Source organism: Xiphophorus hellerii, chromosome 22, assembly GCF_003331165.1.
Source record: "Xiphophorus hellerii strain 12219 chromosome 22, Xiphophorus_hellerii-4.1, whole genome shotgun sequence".
NCBI classification, from domain to species: Eukaryota; Metazoa; Chordata; class Actinopteri; order Cyprinodontiformes; family Poeciliidae; genus Xiphophorus; species Xiphophorus hellerii.
In genome coordinates this window covers 2,145,357-2,165,395 of record NC_045693.1, presented here as the reverse complement: position 1 = coordinate 2,165,395, position 20,039 = coordinate 2,145,357, and the positions used below count along the sequence as shown (strand labels likewise).

Below are 20,039 nucleotides of genomic sequence, written 5' to 3'. Positions count from 1 at the left end.
ATCACAGCCCAGAGGCAGATCAATGTCAGGAATGATGGGCGGTCCAGTCACTGATGATCACTTAATGGTTTAAAACCAGTCAGTTAAAGATTGACCAGAGACACGACAAGCTAAGATTAAACCTCTGAATCGTGTTGATCTTCAAAAATGGGAAGATTTATTAGGAAACTGTCACTGCTTATATGGATGGATTATATGGATTATAGAACCACTGGATCTGAAGGAACATTTAAATATGCTCCACTGACTCAGATTATATCAGGAATTAAGATTAGCTACCATAACTACGCAGATGATGCACAGCTCTACATGACGATGTCACCAGGTGACTCTGAACCATCCACCACTGACCAGAAGCTGGGAACAGATACATGTGTGGATGTGCCAAAACTTTCTGAACAGAAACAAGACTGAACTTATCTTTGGACCAAAAGAGGAAAGATGTAGAGCTATAGATCTAGAGTCAACACACAGCTTCAATTATTACAGCTGGAAACTAGAGATCAGGCTGACCTCTGACCTGAACCTTCAGAGCCACATTAAGACAGTCACAGAGTCGGCCTTCTGTCGCCTGAAGAACATCTCCAGGATCAGAGGACTAATGTCTCAGCATCAGAGAAACTCATCCATGAGTTTATCTTTAGTTGCATTGATTACTGCAACAGTGTCTTCACGGGTCTGACTAAAAAACATCAGTCCTCCAGAATGCTGCTGATCGAGAAGCTGCTGCTGGCGTTCTGACTAAAACCAGTAAGATGGAGCACATCCCTCTCAGTCCTTCACTGAGAGAATAAGATACTGTTGGCATTTTATAAATCACTGAATATCTTAAAGATCTGCTGTTGTATCAACCTTCCAGACCCCTCAGGTTTGGTTCTGGTTCTGCTCTGCATCCAGAACCAGAACCAAACATGGAGAAGCAGCATTCAGCTTCTATGCACCACCTATTATTGGTTATTGATTTCACAATTATTGGAAGGTTTTTGAAATGACTCATTTTCCAGACACCAAAAAACATGAACTAAAAAACTGTCTGGGAATTTTGTTTTGTTTTATTAAAGAAGCAGTTCAGACCCAAATGGAAGCAGAAAACCCTGAATAAATGTGAGTTTTGCGTCATGCATCTCCTTTAATGCAGTCTGATCTGAGCAGATCCTCTCCCTGCAAACAGCCATGAGAATCAACAAGTTATTTCTGTGTGAGATGAAGTGTGTGATGTTCTGCTGACAGCGCCACAGCTTCATCAGCTTTTATCACCATTTCAGATAAAGAAGACAAACCAGAAACCAGCTTCCTTCCTCATATCCTCCTGGGATGTCTGTCATCAGCCCAGAAGCGTCTTCACACATTGTCTGTTTGTCAGAGCTGCTCGGTCAGCTACGTCCCGGTAGCCGGGTCAGGCGATAAACCCTGAGGGATGTATCATTGGATTCTGTAATTATAAATAGGCCCCTGCAGAATCGCTCCCTGGAAATAAATCTAGTTTACTCTATTATTAGCAGCATAAATCCTCCAATCACCCAGAATCCCCGTTTGGCAGAAGAGGAAGGAGCTCCACGCGGGATTGGATGGAGGGTCTCTGAGCTGTTTATGAGGGTGAAGATAATCCTTCATTAAGAGACACCGTCCGATCGTAACTCACAGCATCAAAAAGCCTCCACCACATGTCTGAAGGAGCTCTGACAGCGAGGAAGATTCACATCTTCACTTTACCTTCAACAGCTTCTGATTTAACACAGAAAAATAACAAACTTTACATCAACAGCTGGAATAAAGTCGCTTTCTTTCTGTTGCAGATCTGCTGCTTCATGTTCCTGATGTTTAACTCAACAATAGAATAAAAAAGAGTTCATGGTTGAATCAAGGCCTGGAAAGTGTGGAAGAAATCACTTTTTGATTTAAATGATGAATTCCCGCCTGAATTAACCAGACTTCCTAGACAAATGGACTGGAGTTGGATTATAGCAGACTGAACAAAGCTGCTGGAAATGCACCTTAAAAAGCAAACTACAAACCTCAGTCTGGGTTCGGTTGAACTGTGAACACCAAGTGGAGCAGAGGACCGATCCAAAAGCAAGAAGTGGATTGCAACACAAGGCATTCTGGGTAAAAGCAACCAAAACAAATGTGCTAGCCTAGCACTGCAGGGAGAAAAGCTTGTGCTTTTTTTTTTTTAAGACTAAAGAGAAATCCTCCAACTGCTAAAATCTGACGCCACTTCATTTATGTTTCCATTTGGTGAAGAAGGAAGTTGCTCTCAGTGTCTTCAGAGGTTTTTGTGTTGTTTCCTTCAGTGGTTCTTGGTGCAGCGCCCCCACAGGCCAGGAGGGGAACAGTTTGGTTTGACTCAGAGAACCACAGCAGCTGGAGGTGGATATAGGCATGGTCCTCAATCGAACCGAGTCTATAAGCTTCAGTGAATCACAGTTTGATTGAATAAACCAGACTTTCTGGGCAAACAAGCTCAGGTTGGATTAAAGCCGAACTAAAACAGAACTGGTGTGATCAGTCGTTCTGCTTTTATTGATTTTAAACTCAAACTGTCTGAATTTGGTGATGATGATCTGTCCTTCATCATCATCAGGGAGCCGATGAGTTTGTACATGCAGTGACAGAACGAGACGAAAGCATTCATCTATCAAGAGTCAGTCTGTTCAATGTCAGAGAAACTGGGTGTGTCTGATGAAGATCACATGTTCACATGCCATCATCCTCACAGTGTCAAAGGTCAAGAGCAGAGACAACACCTGCTGTAAACACACACACACACACACCGTCCGTCCTGCTGTGAACCAGGCTGAACTGAGATCCAGACTCAAATGCTCTCATGTGGGTTCTGTGATCCTCCTCAGCTGCTGGTTAAACAGGTGGAGCTGGTTGATCCGGGTGGAGAGGAGTTCTCCTCAACGGCAGAACCAGCTCAGGTCGCCGTCGATCCCCGGGTTCAAGTTTAAAGACAGGAGACAACAGCTGGTCGCTACGGCGACCACAGAGGGATGGTGGAGGCGGAAAAGGCTTCTCATGTGACACCAGCAGACAATGCAGAGAACGGTCAGCTGTTTGTCCAGCTGCAGGCCGATAACGGCCACTGGCCGACCCGTTCTCAGGAACAGACATGGTTCTGCGTTACTGATGCACGAGGAAGACGGACCAGCAGCAGGCTCTGCAGTTTGTTTTTAACAAAACAGCAGAGATCAGCTCTTACTTAAGCCTCATCATGTGACAGAATTACAGCAACAAATAAAGTGAATGAACTAAACGCAGGCGGTGAGGTGTTGGGCTGCAGTGGTCGTTCAGGCTCCTCTACTCATCGTTTGGAGAAACAAACTGATGCCAGGAAAATTAGTTTGAACCAAATACATTTCTAAAAGTTTCATTCAGTCTGGAAAACCATTTATCTGCGTTCATGGCAGGCTATGTTGTGGTGAATTAGGTGTAGCAGGATGTGTAACTTTGTAGCAAAAGAGAGGGGGAGGAGCACCAGAGTGATTGACAGCACTAAAACCCTCCTTCTGGCTCTGATTGGCGGTTTCTGACAGAGTTGTATTTCTGCAGTTAGGAGCTCAATTTTTCATAGATTATCTGTCTTAAATTGTATAGCAGTTATTTTTCCACCATTAACACGTTTAGCAGAGAGTACTGTTATTGATTGACAGCACTAAGACCCGCCTCCTGACTCTGATTGGTTGCTTTTGACCAGCTTAGGGAGGAGGTCAATCTTTTCACAGATAATCTGTCTCATAACAAACTGTCACAATGTGATGACAGTTTTAACAAACATCTGCTGCAGAAATAAACTCTTTTCTGCTGTTTTAGCCAAAATCATATTATTATGTCCAAGTTTGCTGGACCACAACCGTGTATGATTCATGTTTATTAAATGTCAAAGTATTAACGTATTGCCTGAGCTGAAGGTGTTTTCAGTGATGTTGGATGAGTAGAAAGCTGAAAATGATGACAGAAGTGGAGGAATCTGTTTGTTTTGTGCTGATCCAGTGGATCTTAAAGCAGCCTGCATGTTTTCACCATGAACACATCTTTGGTCCAAACTACTGCAGTGATGAATGAGTTTCTGATCTGATCACACCCTGAAAACGATCCCAGTTTGGTATGTGCTGCAGCTCAGCTGCTGCTCGCTTCGTTCTCAGGGGCCAACCTTCCTCCTGAGCTCTGGGCCCGTTCTGATGAGGAGGAGGGAACAAAACGGTGCAAAACGGGTAAGAAACCCTCACTACAGTGAAACAGCTTCACTCAGGAAGAACAGTGAAACTCAAGCACAGATAACAATGAGTCATCTGATGTGAAAGTACAACTGAGGATGAGTCAGGCGGACGGAAGACTGGCAACCAGACATTATGAAGCAAGGAAGAGAGGAGGACTGTGGAAAGGTTCAAAATGGAAGACGAAGGAGACGGAAAGAAGGATGAGAGGAAGAGACGGGCGAGTTTAAAGAGCAGAGAGAGACTGCAGCGGATCAGATGTGCAGGGAAGAGATGAGGGCTTGAGGAGGGGAATTCAAGAAGCAGTGGTCAGTAATTGTGGGGTTCAAAAGTTGATCCACATTCCTGCAGAGTGAGAATACAGAACAATGAGCAGAGAAAGGAGAATGGAGGACAGGCTGCTGGAGGAAATCAGAGACCTTCTCTTTTAATGCAGAATATCAGCAAACACTGGAAAAATGGCCACCAGGGTAGAAGTTCTAAAACCAGAACCAATGCTGACCCAATAGAACACAAAGACCCGTCTCACATTCCCCAAAACCATCCTGATGATCCAACACTGCTGGGAAAATATTCTGATTGATGATGAACCAGAGGTACTTCCTGGAAGGTGTTGGTTCTGTTACATCTGGTGTAAAACAAACACAGCATTTCACAACCAGAACTTCATACTGCTGGTGGTGGCAGTATGATGATCTGGGACTACTGGCCAGCTTGCTGTAACCAGTGGAACCAGTACTTCTGCTCTCTGCCTGGAAATCCTGAAGCAGAAAGTTAAGTTGAGAGTGTTTCTCGTTTTAATCAGATGTTGCTCCTCCTGTTTCCAGGTTCTGGTAGTGAAACGATTCAGTACAATTCAACTTTCTCTTTCAGGATTTTCTGGCAGTTAAACTTTTCTGTTTATTGTGACTTTAGCATGCTTGGGATTTGCACCAGATTAGAAAAGCAGTGTCAAAAATTCATTAAATCATGATTTTGGCGAGGCCTAGTCAAAGTATGGACTTACAGTATATCAGACTGAGATACGGTGGAATGAAATCAAAAAGTCTGTTTACATTCCTCCATATCAGTAAAAGCTTTATTGGCAGTAACAAACACTGGTGGAAGAAACAGTTATCAAGAAGAAGCCGTAATAAAGTTCATCATGTTTTCATAATCTTAATATTTGTCTGATGGTCTGAAAAATTTATTTGTGAGAGTGTGAAATCTGTAAGGGGGCAAATACTTTCTCCAGCACCGATTATACAAATGACACAGTCCAGGCCTGAGCTTCAGTAAATATAACTTATGTCTCCATGTAGAGCAGATCTATGTAGAGCATTACACAATAGATCCAGCATGTGTTGCTGTGGGATTGAAATAAACTGATAAAAATACAGAGAGAAGAGACGGCTGCTGTCCTCGTCCCACAGCTGGATGTGTCCTCTCTGCTGTCCATGTCTTCCTGTCCATGTGTCCTCTCTGCTGTCCATGTCTTCCTGTCCATGTGTCCTCTCTGCTGTCCATGTCTTCCTGTCCATGTGTCCCGTCACGCCTGACATCCGGTCTGAATTCAAACTTCAAGCTTTTCTCCTCATTCAGACTCACATGAAGATCAACAGTTATCCTTTCAGTTGCTGCTAGTTGATCATTCATCGTTTCACATCTAGAGTCATCAAAGAATCAAGCGAAACATCATGGATATTTTACAGTTCCCACAGTGGGACAGTGGTTACCATGGTGACACATTCCACTTCCCCATAACAAGGGGTCATATCCCACAGAGTGATGTCACTGAAGACTGTGTTTTCCCTCCAGTTGGCCCTCTTAAAGAGTCCGTTCTGGCCAAGAGGGCAGCAAATACAGGCTGGTCCGAGTGGAAGCTTTATTCTGACGGACACCAGAATGAAAACTGTCTTACTATAGAAACATTTCAGGCAAGATGCAACCCTGAACTCATTCTAATACTGAAGATGCTTTCATTTTAATCAGACGTCTCATTATTTACAGGAAGTTTTAAAAACCTTTCATTGACGACTCACAGGCACAAGAACCTGTCCACACAGTCGCAATGATCAAGGTAAGCTCAGGTGGGAGGGAAGACCGAACTGAAAAACCTCAGGTCACATGGAGGTCAAAGGGAACAGGGGCTGCAGATCTGAGGGAGTGGGATTCAATAAGGAATCATGGTGCTGAGGCCCCAGAGAGCAACTAGGATGCTGGGAAAGATGTGGAGGCAGAAGAGGATCTGGATGACGACTCAGTGACCATTGGGTCCAACAGAGACGAGGAAGTCCTGGAGGGCTGATCTGGACAAACTAACCCAGAGCACAAAACATGGCCGCTAACCAAAACCATCAACAAGGAGCGCAGACAGGAGGCCCATGGTGACTCTGGAGGAGCTGCAGTGAGAAGATTAATTCTGTAAAAGTTTTGCTTTGTTTGACCCGTTAACATGAGTGGTGGTTCCACAGTACATGATGAACCAAACAGACCCACGGTCACTCCTTTTTCTGATTTAATGCTCCATGTGGAGAACTTCATGAATCCGGTGCTGAAATCCATTCCACAGGATTCTTGATCAGGTTCCAGTTTGGTATGAGATGTCAAACTCCAGGCCTGGAGGGCCGCTGACCTGCAACGTTTAGATGAGCCTCTGCTGCAGAACCTGAACAGAATAATTAGGTCATTAAGGTTCTGGAGAACTGATCTACACCAGGAGGTAATGAAGCCGTTTCATTCCAGTGTTTTGTACCTGAGGCTCATCTAAAACCTGCAGGACAGCGACTGGAGGCCTGGAGTTTAACACCCTGAGTTAGACGGAAATGGGAGGAATCAATCAATCAATCAATCAATCAATCAATCAATCAATCAATCAAATTTTATTTGTATAGCACATTTCAGCAGCAAGGCATTTCAAAGTGCTTTACATCATTACAAACACAGAAACACAAAGCAACATAGAATCAACAATCAAAACACAGCATTAAGTCAAATTCCATCAATAAATTTGTAATTGATTACATTTCAAATACAATCCTAAACAGGTGGGTTTTTAGTCGAGATTTAAAAGAAGTCAGTGTTTCAGCTGTTTTACAGTTTTCTGGAAGTTTGTTCCAGATTTGTAGTGCATAGATGCTGAAAGCTGCTTCTCCTCGTTTGGTTCTGGTTCTGGGGATGCAGAGCAGAACCAGAACCAGAACCTGAGAGGTCTGGAAGGTTGATACAACAACAGCAGATCTTTAATGTATTGTGGTGCTAAGCCGTTCAGTGATTTATAAACTAACAACAGTATTTTAAAGTCTATTCTTTGAGCTACAGGGAGCCAGTGGAGGGACTTTAAAACTGGTGTTATGTGCTCTATCTTCCTGGTTTTAGTGAGAACGCCAGCAGCAGCATTCTGGATCAGCTGCAGCTGTTTGATTGATTTGTTGGACAGACCTGTGAAGACGCTGTTGCAATAATCAATACGACTGAAGATGAAGGCATGGATGAGTTTCTCTAGATCTGGCTGAGACATTAGTCCTTTAATCCTGGAAATGTTCTTCAGGTGATAGAAGGCCAACTTTGTAACTGTCTTAGGAATAATTATAAATAAGTTAGAATAAAGAATAATACCAGATCTTTAATGGTTTTCTGTTTATTAGAAAATATTTGATTTGGATAAATTCAACATCAGAATAAAACAAACTGCATCACCAACCTGACCCAGAAGAAGATGAGCTGTGCTTCATCTCCTCACGGCAGATACAGCTTTATGTGTGTGTGTGTGTGTGTGTGTGTGCGGGCGTGTACTGTGTGTGTGTGGGGGTGTGTGTGTGTTGTGGCCGATAGTCACTGTTACACAATCGCTTTCAGTTTCCTCGCCCTGCCTGCCTGCCTGCCTAGTGGCTCCCCGCCCACCGCTGCTCTCTGCCTGCCTGCCTGACTGACTGACTGCTGGGCGGACTGGGGCAGAACCGAGCCGACCAGTTCCGTGTTCTGTCCTCCCACGGCGCACACGGGCCGGGCTGAAGTGAGCGGGACGCGCAGGCGGCGTCATGGTGGACGTCCCGGTGGAGGTGAGCCGCGTGTTTTTATTTCCTGATTATTTCTCATCTTATTCATCCTCTGACGTCGCCGCGTTCTGGACAAACTTTGACGTTGCCTGGCAGGCTGGACCTCCTCCTCTTCCTCCTCCTCCTCCTCGTCTTCCTCTGCCCCCCCCCCACCATGCCCACCGAAACGCAAAGTGCGTTGCCGCGCACGCGCACATGCGGGATCGCGATGCGTTCACGCAAATCGAGCTGCTTGGTTCCGTTTAAAGCCTGTGACGTCATCCTCCGTAACTTTTACCGTCCTCATTCGAGCGGCGCGCGCGAATCTGCGCGCGTGTACGGCGGCGGCGGATCCAGCAAAGGGTCAGCGCGGCGCGTGCACGTGTCGCATGTGTGTCACGGCGCAGCGCGGCGCCTGCTGATGTTGTTTTGACACAGATGACGTACAGCGTGACGCGCCTGAACGATGAGATAAGCAGTTCCACTCCGCGTGCGTGCATGCACGAAGGAGCAGGCAGGCGCACGCGCGCGTCGCTGGTTATTTGTGACGGACACCGAGGAGGATTCTGGGCTGGAGAAAGGATTCGGGGTAGTTTCTGGTAGCAGCAGAGTCAAACTGGCTGGATCCGGCTCTGCGGGAGGACCAGCGCCGCGCGCGCGCACACACACCTGAGCGACACGCAGCGGCCGCGCGCGCACAGCAGCGGCACCTGACAGGAAAGTAGGACTCGGCTTCAATCTGACCTGACAGTACAGGAGGCTCAGATAGGCTGAGGGACTCTGACCCAGAGCGCTCCTGATTGGACAGCTTCACCATGACACAGGCTGACGTCATCAATGAACAGGTGAAAACTTTCTGAGCGGTTCGGTTCCGAAACTTTGGGCTTTTACGTTGCTGTAGTTATCAATAAACCAATTAGATTCTCTTATTAGCAAATTCATGAAACTGTGAGGATTTTTTAAATAATTAAATTCATTTATCCATCCATCAGGTCTAACTCCTGTTCATTTAACCAACAGTTCTGGTTTTGGTCATATTTGACCAGTTTCCACTCAACAGAACCAAACAAACATTTCAGAAATAAGAGCGTGTTGCCATGGTGCTTCTAGGAGTTTACAGGAAGGAACCTAAAAGGCCCACAATGCATTTCACCTTCCAGTTACAGTCATGCAGCTGCCTAAAAAATGATGAAATAAATAGTTTTTATTGTCACATTCACTGTTACGACAATAATACTGCAAAATATTGTCACCAAAACCTACTTCATTCTGCAGATATCAGATTATCATTTAAAGCTTCTTTAGTGGCAGCCATGATGGATTCTCTGCTGAGTGATGTAAGAAGCAGAAAAGGCTCAGTTCTGTTATAGCCCGCAGCACTGCTGTCTTAATCCCACTTTAAAAAACAAAACAGACCAGAATTCAGCTAAACAAGCAGCTGGTGTGTAAAAATGATCAAACATATTAAAACCTTGTTGGAGGATGAGTGAGAACCAAATCAAACCTGAATGTGTCTGCTGTGCGTCCTGTTGGAGATCTGACTCATTCTGGGTGGAACAGACTGGGAGTGATGGGAGTCTGGGTGTATCTCTGCTCTCTGGCCTGATTTAAACAAAAACTGCAAACACACCAACGGTTGGATACAGAAAGTATTCATATGGAGATAAAATCAAAAGGTTTCTGCATATTTCACAAAGTCCAGCTTCCTGTGAGCCGTTTGAACTTTGACCTCTGTTTCTGCTCTGCAGTCAGCCGAGCTGCGTTTCCTCTTCCTGTCACTGAAATCCAGTCTTTATCCACCTGGAGAATTTTGTAAATTTGTCAACACAGCATGACTGAAGATTTATCCTTTATATTTGAGTTTTTCCAGCAGATTCCCAGCCAGACTCGTTCTGTCTGCAGCTTCACTTCCCTCCTGGCTCTGGATCTTCTTCTTGTCTCTTCCTATGATTTAGACTCCGGCTGGACTCGTGAAATAAATCAGTCTGTGGTAGAACTCGTTCGGTCTCTGACATTAATTGCTCTTCACTTTAATTTACAGCAAAGATCAGAGCAGAAATGGAGATGATTCACCAGGACGAGGTAAATAAAGTCAGCAGAGACGTTTCTGAGCTGTTAGACGGGTTTCGTTATGACGTTCTGCTCGGGCACATTTACTGGCAATTAGGTGCAATAGAACCATCCAGTCCAGAGGAATGGGTCACGATCCGGTTTAAGGTGTGTGTGGGTGTGTGTGTGTGTGTGTGTGTGCAACTGGGACACTCAGCAGAATCCAGAATGGTTTTAAAAATCCCAAATTTCCTCTAACTGATCAAAGTGGGAATGAACTGGGATCGAGTCACGCAGTAATCCTGCTACTTCCATAAATTAATGTTACTTTTTATAAAGTGGAGAACTTTGAATATAACAAACATAATTTTGTTGTCTGTATATTTTTATTTCTAACTCAAACACATTAGGATTGAAACGATTAATTGGATGAATCAATTATTGTCAACTAATTGAGTAATTAATTAATCGTTAACTTGAGTATACGGACTAAAAAGAACAGCACAGTAAGTAATAAGGTCAAAACAAAGAAAATACTTTAATGCAACATATTTTGCATTTAAGATTAAAAACAATTCTGTACAAATTCTGTAAAGATAAATCTGCATTTTTATCCGATTAATCGATTAATCATCAGAATAATCAATAGAAAAATCAACTAGTAAAATAATTATTTGCAGTAATGAAATAACATCATTTTTTTATTCCTTTTCTCAATATTGGATTCATGTTCATTTGTCTTTATAGACATGATTTAAATATTTAAAGATGTGAAATGAATCAGAATTTGCAGCTGGTGACTCATCGGATGGGAAACGGGTCAATCTGTTTTCTAAATGTTTGTTTTCGTCTCCTCAGGTGAGGTCAGTGAGAGGTTAAAGGTCAGCATCACCACCTCGTCCCGCTGGCTCCTCATTAGCTCACCTTTGACCCCTGACGGATTAAAAATGGCCTCCTGGCTGGGAGGTGAAGCTCGCCGAGTCGTCGTTTTCCCCGCTGAGGATCTGTGGAATGTGTCTGTGTGAAGGACAGAGACTCCAGAGGAATTTTCTCAGTGGTTTGGTGACGATGGAATAACGTCTGAGTGGATTGTGCCGTTTGCTGAACTTCAGGCTCATTATGGAGCAGGACTTCATACAGTAGGACCTTTGACCCGCTCTGCTGCTCGTTACGCTCACTGCGCTTTCATTTCTGACTCTGCTGCTGTGAATGGACCTCCGAGTCTCCTAACGTTAGGAGGAGACTCCAGACACACAGAAAACTACAAATATGGCCGCCACGGGACGGAAGCACTTGGTAAAAGATTTCAACCATTTCATCACCTGCTACCTGTGCCGAGGTTACCTGATCAAACCGACCACAGTCACTGAGTGCCTGCACACCTGTGAGTAAACGTCAACTTCCTGTTCCCTCAGCTTCAGCTTCCTGTTCCCTCAGGTCACATGTTTATGGTTCATAAAGTCAGAACCCATCTGGCAGCTGAAGTAGGGAGGAGAATAGTTCCTTAAAATTTTGCATAGATTTATCTAAACCATAATATTTCTGAAGTTTGAGATTCTTTAGGAAAGTCTGGATCACATGAAATTTAGTAACTTGTGATCCTTCACCATTTCTTCATTAGAGGTTTGAGGAAGTATTTACAAGTTGGAAGTGTAATGACTGGTTTTGACTAGGACCTTTTAAAGGTGGTGGGTTGTTAAAGCTGCCTTTTTGTCAGCAGACCTCACAGCTCCGGGTTTGTCCAGTATGTCAGAGACGTGGCATCATGTGATTGGATGTCGTATCTAAGCTGATCTCACCTGCTGCTGATTTTCCTGAACCGCTGTGTCTTGCAGTCTGTAAGAGCTGCATCGTGCAGCACTTTGAGGAGAGCAATGACTGTCCTAAATGTGGCATCCAGGTCCATGAGACCAACCCACTGGAGATGCTGAGGTGGGATTCTCCTCTGATCCGGTATTTATCTGTTCTTTCTGCCGGACCTGGTTCTGTAACGTTTGTCCCTCTCTCTGGTCTCAGGCTGGACAACACCCTGGAGGAGATCATCTTCAAGCTGGTGCCCGGACTCAGAGAAAGTGAGTCTGTCAGATGTTTCCACCTGTCTCTGCAGATTGTTTGGGATAACAGGACCAGATGAGGAAGTTACAGAGATTCACATTGTCAGTTTCATGAACTATTACAATATCAGTTCTGATCTGAGGTAGGAAACACAAACCAGAGACGAAGTCCATCCACTGTCTCATGTCTGGAGGACATTGTCCCTGAAGTCCTTCATCCATCGTCCTCTGTAGAAATTCAGACATAATCCTTCTGAGATAAACGGAGCAAAAGTTTTTTCTCTGAGGTTCATGTTTCTGACAGGATAATTTAAGGCAACATGTCGACTTTTCTGAGGAACTCTTCTTCTACTGTTGGTTGAACTGAAACTGAAATTGCCAAAGCTATAAAAAGATCTGAACGTTTTTTTTATTTTGTTATTTCTGTCAGATGCTTTCCTTATTTTTATCCCTTCGAAGCGTTTTGTCTGATGTTTTCCTGTAAATGTTTGTTTCGTTGCTGTGAGCCAGAAGAGGAACAGCAGGAACTGGACTTCTGGAAGAAGAACCAGCCGAAGGAGAACGGCCAAGGTAAGCCGGGTCCGTTTCCCTGGCGAAACAGAACTCCTCTTCATCCTCACCCCTGACCCGTCTTTGTGTCCAGAGAGCCTGCGGTGTCTTCCTGACGGCGGCGCCTCTGGCTGCGCCGATGACGATGGTGAGGGCGGTGAAGATGGAGACTACCACAGGAGCGACCCTCAGATCGCCATCTGCCTGGACTGCCTGCACAACGCGGGGCAGTCCGGGGAGAGCAGCGTGACGGTGAGCGGCTCCTCACGCTGGAACGTCTGACCTTTAACCTGACAGGCCCTTTAACTCACCGCTCTGCTCCTGTCAACCAGGACCTGATGAAGAGGTTCATCCGCTGCTCCAGCAGGGTTACCGTGGGAACCATCAAGAAGTTCCTCAGTCTTAAACTCAAGCTGCCGAGCTCTTATGAGGTCCGCTCCAGTTTTCTTCTTCTGCACCTCGTTTAAACTTCATTAAATCATCTAAAAGGAAAAGAAAGATAAAGAATCTGAAATGTGGAGATCATAGTGCAGAAAGTTTTGGGCGTCTGTAACAGAAACAGTCTGTAAGTTTGTTGTTTCAAACGAGTTTAAAACAGTTAAGAGCAACTGATCAGGTTCAGGCCAGTTTTCTGGAACTTCCATGGTGCATTCAGGGACCTTGCTGGTGAATCGTCTTGGTTACTTTCTGGAGCCTCCAGGTTTACTTTCCTGAAACTTACAGAGTAACCTTCTGGGTTTCACAGGTTACATTAACTTAGAGGTAAAACTTTAAGGTCTAGAAAAGTAACAGGTTACATCATGTTACAGCTCAGTGCCTGATGGTAACCTGTAAGTGTTTAAGAACGCTTTGAGCTCCTAGAAATAACCTGGAAACCCTGGAAACTAAAAGTAATATTTAAATTTAAGTCACTGATTCCTGTCAGCCAGGATAAAACGGCTCCTTCCTGCTGACTGATCAGAAACCAGACACCCTCACTCGTTAGCATATTCAGAGCAGCCTCCCACTCGTGACCTCAACAAACTTCCCCTCTCCTCATCTTTGTCGTGATTAACCCTCCAGCCAGCCTTTTTTGACTCAGACTCTCACTGATCTCTGTTCTTCCAGCTGGATGTGCTCTGCAACGGAGAAATCATGGGCAGAGATCACACCCTGGAGTTCATCTACATGACCCGGTGGCGGCTGCACGGAGAGAACGTAAGCCAGACTCCTTCACTTCCTGTTCAGCCGACCGCGTCTGCATGCACGTGCAAACACATTAATTATCAGGAAGGCGTTTATCTGTGCACTGTGGAGCTAGAGGCTGCAGGAGTTTGAACTGAGTTCACTTTCCTCTTTACTTGGTCTGAGTTCGAGGCGTTAAGTGAAGGTTTGTGGGGAAGCAGGCGGAAGTTACCGGATGGTTGTGGGTCTGGGTTTGAGTGGAAGAGGAACAGTTGCTGTCTGACTGACTTCTCTGTTTTAGCAGGAACTACAGTTTGATTCTGACTGTAAATTCAGTCATACTACAGATATTACAGCTGCTGCTAGAAAGTCCAGATCCTGCAGCAGAAACTGGAACCTGTAGAACATTACTCATAAATGAGTAGTTTTAGTTTTCTCACAGGAGCAACGCATCAGAATAACCAGCAACTACCAGACTCTGTATGGTAGTTACATTTACTCAGTTACATTTACTGAAGTAACTTGTTTGAAAACAAAATATTATCATTATGGAGATTACTTTACTCATGTACCCACTGAATTAAAAACAAACAAACATGTTTTAACTAAAACCTTACCAGATATAGACACACACCTGCAGTTTTCTAAAAGTTTCATAAGTTTTATGTTGGAAGAAACTGATTTGGAAAAATGTTCTTTTGCCTGATTTTGTTATTTTTTGTTACTTGTATGAATTATTATAATTTTGGTGCTTAAAATACCAAAATTTCCACCTAACTTTGTATTTTGATTGTATAATTTTTAAATATTAAATAATTGATCATTTGATCAGTTATGCATTTTGGATGGTTACTTTTTACTTGAGAAAAATCAGTTGAAGTTGTTTTACTCTAATTTGAGTATAATTTTTGGGTACTCCTCCCTCTGAGAATAACAACAGGTCAGCAGGACCGTCCATATTACGCTTAAATCAAAGTATCTGTCAGCTACAGGGCCTTAAGATGAGCTGACTCAACTCTGGATCAGGTCCAAGTTAGACAGTTAGATAAAAGCTTCGTGCCTGGAAGGAGATGGTTTAAAACTTTTGCACAGGTCTGCGTTACGAATGAAGCCTGTTAGAGATGTGGGCTGCTGGTTGAGGGTAACTACGCTGTGCAGACAGCTATGCCTGCAGGGGGCAGCAGATCCCGGGCCAGGGCCCGTCAGCTCCAGCTGTGGCCTCATGGATGTTAAGTAACTCCCACTAATGGATCCCTTCCTCAGATCCAGAAAAAAATGTTCCACCTGATTATTCAGTCGACCGGTTCCAGGATGATCCAGTTTGGACTCCTGACACCGACCTGACTGGACCTCAGTAATGGAACCCAGTCAGGTTAAAATGCTGGCAGTGTGTGATGTGTGTAACCATGTGAAAACTGAAAAAATGTCAGAAACGACAGTTTTCACAGGGATCAGAGACAACAGTGGATATTTAAAATTATATTCAGTTCAAATTTACAACAAATGTCGTCTGGAAGAACTTTACCAAAAAAGTCATTTAAATTCCAATCAGACATTCATCCTGGTTATAAAACAAACATTAAGTTCAGTTAATTATTCAAATTAGTTTAAAAGAGTATTGAGTTATTGAATTGCAGCATCCAGTCCTCCTGGACCAGCAGGGGGCGACAGAAGAAAACCACTACCACTGTTTCTATGTGCTCTAAAAAGCTCTAGAAACATTATTAATATGGATCAAACACCAAATATATCGTAACATGCATTAATGTCCTCTGTAGAAACCATCTACCGTTTTCCTTTTCTCCACTGTTAGAGGTTCAGCCAATCAGTGTCAAGGAAAATGAATGATGCTTCTGGATTGGCTGCTCTGTAACCACCAGCCAATAGCGTAGCAAGTAGCATCCAATATTTCACATGAACTCTATAAAAATGTGTGAATAACTGGAAATTAACGGCTGATTAACTCAGTGAGTCTGTGAAAAAAAACTACCTTCATCTGAAAGTGAGAATCTGGATGATGTCAGTGATCCTACTGTACGTACGGTAAAGGTGAGACTGGATGCACTTCCTGTGTTCTTACAGGTTTAGTTTTCTGATCGATTCATCAGGATTCAGGTTGCAGCTTCTCAGTTAGAACAACAGTAAATAAATTCATTAATTTAACCTGGTTTCCTTTCTTTGGGTCTGGAATCAATACGGGATAAAGAGAAATCAGTAATTGTCCATTTGAAGCAGGGGAGTCCAGAGTGGGTCCTGGAGGCCCGGCATCCTGCATGTTTTAGTCTCTCACCAACAACCTTCTCAGCAGGTTAATGTTCTTCTTAGGCCTCTAACGAGCCGTCATTTGATCCAGGTGCGTTAAACCAGGGAGGGACTAAAACATGCAGGATGCCGGCCCTGGAGGGCCCACTTTGGGGACCCCTGCTTTGAAGGAACATGTACTGTGTTTGGCCCGGTTCTGCCAGAACAAGAAGCCCAATCCTCACTGGTCCAGTGGATCAGGGTTTAGTTTGGCTGGTTAAGGTAAATATGATGAAATGATTTTAATTCATTAATTAAGTCAGAAGCTTCGTCCCCTTCGTCCGCCCACCCCCCTGATGCAGCACCAGAACCAGAACCAGGAATCAGACTTCAGACTTATTTACGTTCCAAATGCTGAGTCATCAACATTAGACCAAGTCATTATTTTTAGCTCCGGTTTGATGCTGCAGATAATGTAAGGAGAGTGACAGAGATGAGAACCCAGGTCAGATTATTTCTGCCTAAAATAATCTGATTGTAACGTTCAGAGGAAAATTATAGCAGAAATGTCATGTAAAAACCGTAACATTTATTAAAAAACCATTTCAGCCAGATCCAGTCAGGGCGGGTCGCTCACCGTTGTTTTATGAGAAAATGTTGCTGCATAAACATCATCCAGTATAACGTATCGCCAGCTGCACTTTGTTGAAGATCATACTTCTGAAAAGTTTTCACACCCTTCAAATGTTTCTATGAGAGACCAGAATAAATAAACCTGGACCGCACAACTGGGAAACAAAGCAAATGGAAGAAAAACATGAGAAAAGAGAACAAAGTTAAAATATCTGCTTGGATAACTTTTCACTCCCTTAAACTAAAACCAGAACCAGAACCAGAACCAGACTGTGGTCCAGCGTTCAGCCTTCTTTTGTCCCAATTCTGGACTTTTTGAAACCAGCCTTAAGGTTCTCCAGGTCTGAGACAGCGATACAGTTATCTAATATCCAACAGATTTAGTTCTGATCCAACAGATTTAGTTCTGATCCAACAGATTTAGTTCTGATCCAAGAGATCTAGTTCTGATCCAACAGATCTAGTTCTGATCCAACAGATTTAGTTCTGATCCAACAGATTTAGTTCTGATCTCTGGGTTTTTCTCTGTCATGAAGTCGTTCAGTTTCAGTTCTGTTTGTGTCTCAGTTCTGAAGTCTCTGGACTCTGAGGTTTATGGAGAACGAGAGTCAGAGACCCAGAGGCTCGGTGAGACCCGGATCAGACTCGGTTCTGTTTCCTGGGAGAAATGAGGCAGAAGGACGGTGGAGCAGCTGTGTGACATCCTCAGCAGAGACTGCACTGAAACATGGCGGCAGATCCTCATCGTCTGCGCTAGACTAACGCGGCATTTAGCTGAAGCTAATGCTAATGCACTATGCGAACATGTTACTTAGCGGAAGCTAATGCTACAACGCTATGCTAACATCATGCTTAGCGGAAGTTACATCTGAGTTTCCCCACTGAGGGACAATAAAAGGTCAATTCCATGATGCTACGGCTCTGAATACGAGTATTAATCATTTTAAATGTTTCCTTTTTTAGTAAAAGTTATTAATAAATGACATCCTGACCACAAGCTACAGCAGTGGTTTTCTAATGATGTTTTTTTTTCAACCTAAATATTGATTTTATTCCTCCAACATTTTCTCCCTCTCTCCTGTCGGTCCTCTCAGACGTATCCGATGGTTCTGGAGTACCGGCCGCGGATCGACTTCGGCTGAGCAGGAGGACCACAAACACGCATCCATACAACGTCTCCACACCGACACATAAACGCCTAAAAGTGCAGATAAAGAGAGATTTAGATGTATTTTTGTACAGCCAATGATGAAGTGCTTCTGTTGTTGCGTTGAAAAGCCTTTATGCTACATAGAATAATATATGCTATAATATATGCTATTTTTAAATGTACGTCCCTGTGCCTAAAATCCTGTTTGGAACGATCATATCTCCAGTTTGCCTGTCTAACTAACTGTAGATTAAATGTTGATTTTCTACTGCTTTGTCTCCATTTATTGGTTTTATTCTTCCTGAAATAATCAGTGAAACAAAGTTTGTGCTGTGAAGCTCCAAAGGAAGCTCTCCCTGCCAGCTGTTTCTGTCCCGGTTGGACTTATTCAGGACAAACGTCCTGCTGGGTCTGTCTGACTCTGACCGATCTGCTGCCCTTCAGAGGAACACAAAACATTAAAGGTTGAGAAAAAATATCTGAACCTGCAGCTCAAACCTTCAGCCATCATTGGGAGAATTCAGAAGGGAAAGTTTCTGCAGACGGATCCGAGCTCTGTGAGGAAGAGAGGGCGTGGTTCTGATCTGAGCAGGAAGCAGAGGAGCTCCGTCTCAGAGGTAGTAAACATAAAAATGATGAAGCATAAATACATCTCTAATACATCAAAATAAAACTTTAGCATGAAACAAATTATTCCAGAAAATGTAAATGTCTGTATTTGGACTTCTTTCATACACCTGATTTATTATTATTTATTTTTATTTTATGAATTTTGTTGTAGTAAAGTAGATCCAGTAGATCTCTGATTCTGCCTCTGAATCTGAATGGATCCAGACTGAAGGATTCCTCTCTGGGTCCAGAAAGAGCTGAATTCACCCTGCAGCGCTGGACGCCGTCCAGGACGCCGGACACAGAGGCTCTCAGTGCAGGGACGACTGTGACTCTGAAAGGACACGGGGACAGGAAGGACAGGAGGGACAGGAGGGACACGGGGACAGGGACGTGTTTCTCTCCTGCCTGTCCTCCCAGTTCACCCTCTGGTTGCCGACTCCGTCCTTCAATCAGGAAACTGTCGGCTTAAAACTGGACTGTCAGACATTGTGACTGAACTCAAATGGAAACATTTGATCAATTTCATCAATGCTTCATTGCACACAGAGCTCTGCTAACGAGTTCATGCTGGAGCCGGATGTGCTGAAGCAGAGAAACATCTACATGCTACGGGCCCCCGGCCCTTAAAAAGGCAGTTTGAGTCCCTGTAGTTGAAAACTAAACTGTTCAAACATGAATAACTGTGTGTGTCTGCAGGATGAGTCCTTGTTAAGGTGAACCTGCTCCAGCGTCTCCGTCTGCAGACGTTCCTCTGAAACGTGAAGCTTCCTGACCTGACCCCGTCCCGCCTCTCGCCACCTCTCTGTGTGCCACCCTGATGCCAACTCAAACAGCAGACGGTCCTTGAACGCCTCGCTGATGAGGCCGATCCAGGATGTAAACATCTTTATCTGCTCCTGGTTTATTTCTGCTGCTCCTGCCTGGATGTTCACGTTGTGACGTTAATGAGACCTAAATATCCGTCTGCTGCTCCAGGAGAGCAGGGAAGGAGAGGAGCGTCTCTCTGATCCTGATGATGTTTGTGTTATTTACAGTCTGAGCCGCTCGGTTATTTTTACCCTGCAGAAGATTCGGTTGTTCTGCTGCTGATCTGAGGACCAGTAGCTGTTTCACTGAAGACGCAAGAAACAGACAGAGAGCAAGGAAAGCAAGTTCAGTTATTGTTATCCTTGGACCTAAAGAGGAACGACGTAGAGTCAACACACAGCTTCAGTTATTACAGCTGGAAACTAGAGATCAGGATGACCTCTGACCTCTGACCAGAACCTTCAGAGCCACATAAAGTTACAAAGTGGGCCTTCTACCAGCAGCAGAACATTTCCAGGACCAGAGGACTAAAGTCTCAGATCAG

The 20,039-nt window shown here is 44.1% G+C and overlaps 1 protein-coding gene and 1 long non-coding RNA gene across 5 annotated transcripts; one reads left to right on the top strand and one right to left on the bottom strand.

Annotated features, from left to right (window-relative positions):
* Positions 1-5,270: 5,270 nt before the first annotated feature.
* Positions 5,271-7,092, bottom strand: LOC116712773 (uncharacterized). Of its 2 annotated transcripts, XR_004337665.1 has the most exons (3): positions 6,955-7,092; positions 6,699-6,867; positions 5,271-6,601 (listed from the first exon to the last, which is right to left on the bottom strand). It is a non-coding gene; the product is annotated as an uncharacterized LOC116712773 (long non-coding RNA). The 2 variants fall into 2 exon arrangements; XR_004337664.1 differs by having other exon boundaries at positions 5,271-6,867.
* A 1,011-nt stretch (positions 7,093-8,103) lies between these two features.
* Positions 8,104-18,347, top strand: pcgf5a (polycomb group ring finger 5a). Of its 3 annotated transcripts, XM_032552605.1 has the most exons (10): positions 8,104-8,260; positions 10,278-10,318; positions 11,144-11,669; positions 12,121-12,217; positions 12,302-12,357; positions 12,850-12,909; positions 12,983-13,140; positions 13,221-13,319; positions 13,996-14,085; positions 18,021-18,347. In XM_032552605.1, exons 3-10 carry the CDS (start codon positions 11,555-11,557, stop codon positions 18,066-18,068), a joined length of 723 nt encoding a protein of 240 aa, XP_032408496.1. In that variant the 5' UTR covers positions 8,104-8,260; positions 10,278-10,318; positions 11,144-11,554; the 3' UTR covers positions 18,069-18,347. The 3 variants fall into 3 exon arrangements, with proteins under 3 accessions (XP_032408496.1, XP_032408495.1, XP_032408497.1); XM_032552604.1 differs by lacking the exon at positions 10,278-10,318; XM_032552606.1 differs by lacking the exons at positions 8,104-8,260; positions 10,278-10,318 and adding an exon at positions 8,319-9,081.
* Positions 18,348-20,039: the final 1,692 nt, after the last annotated feature.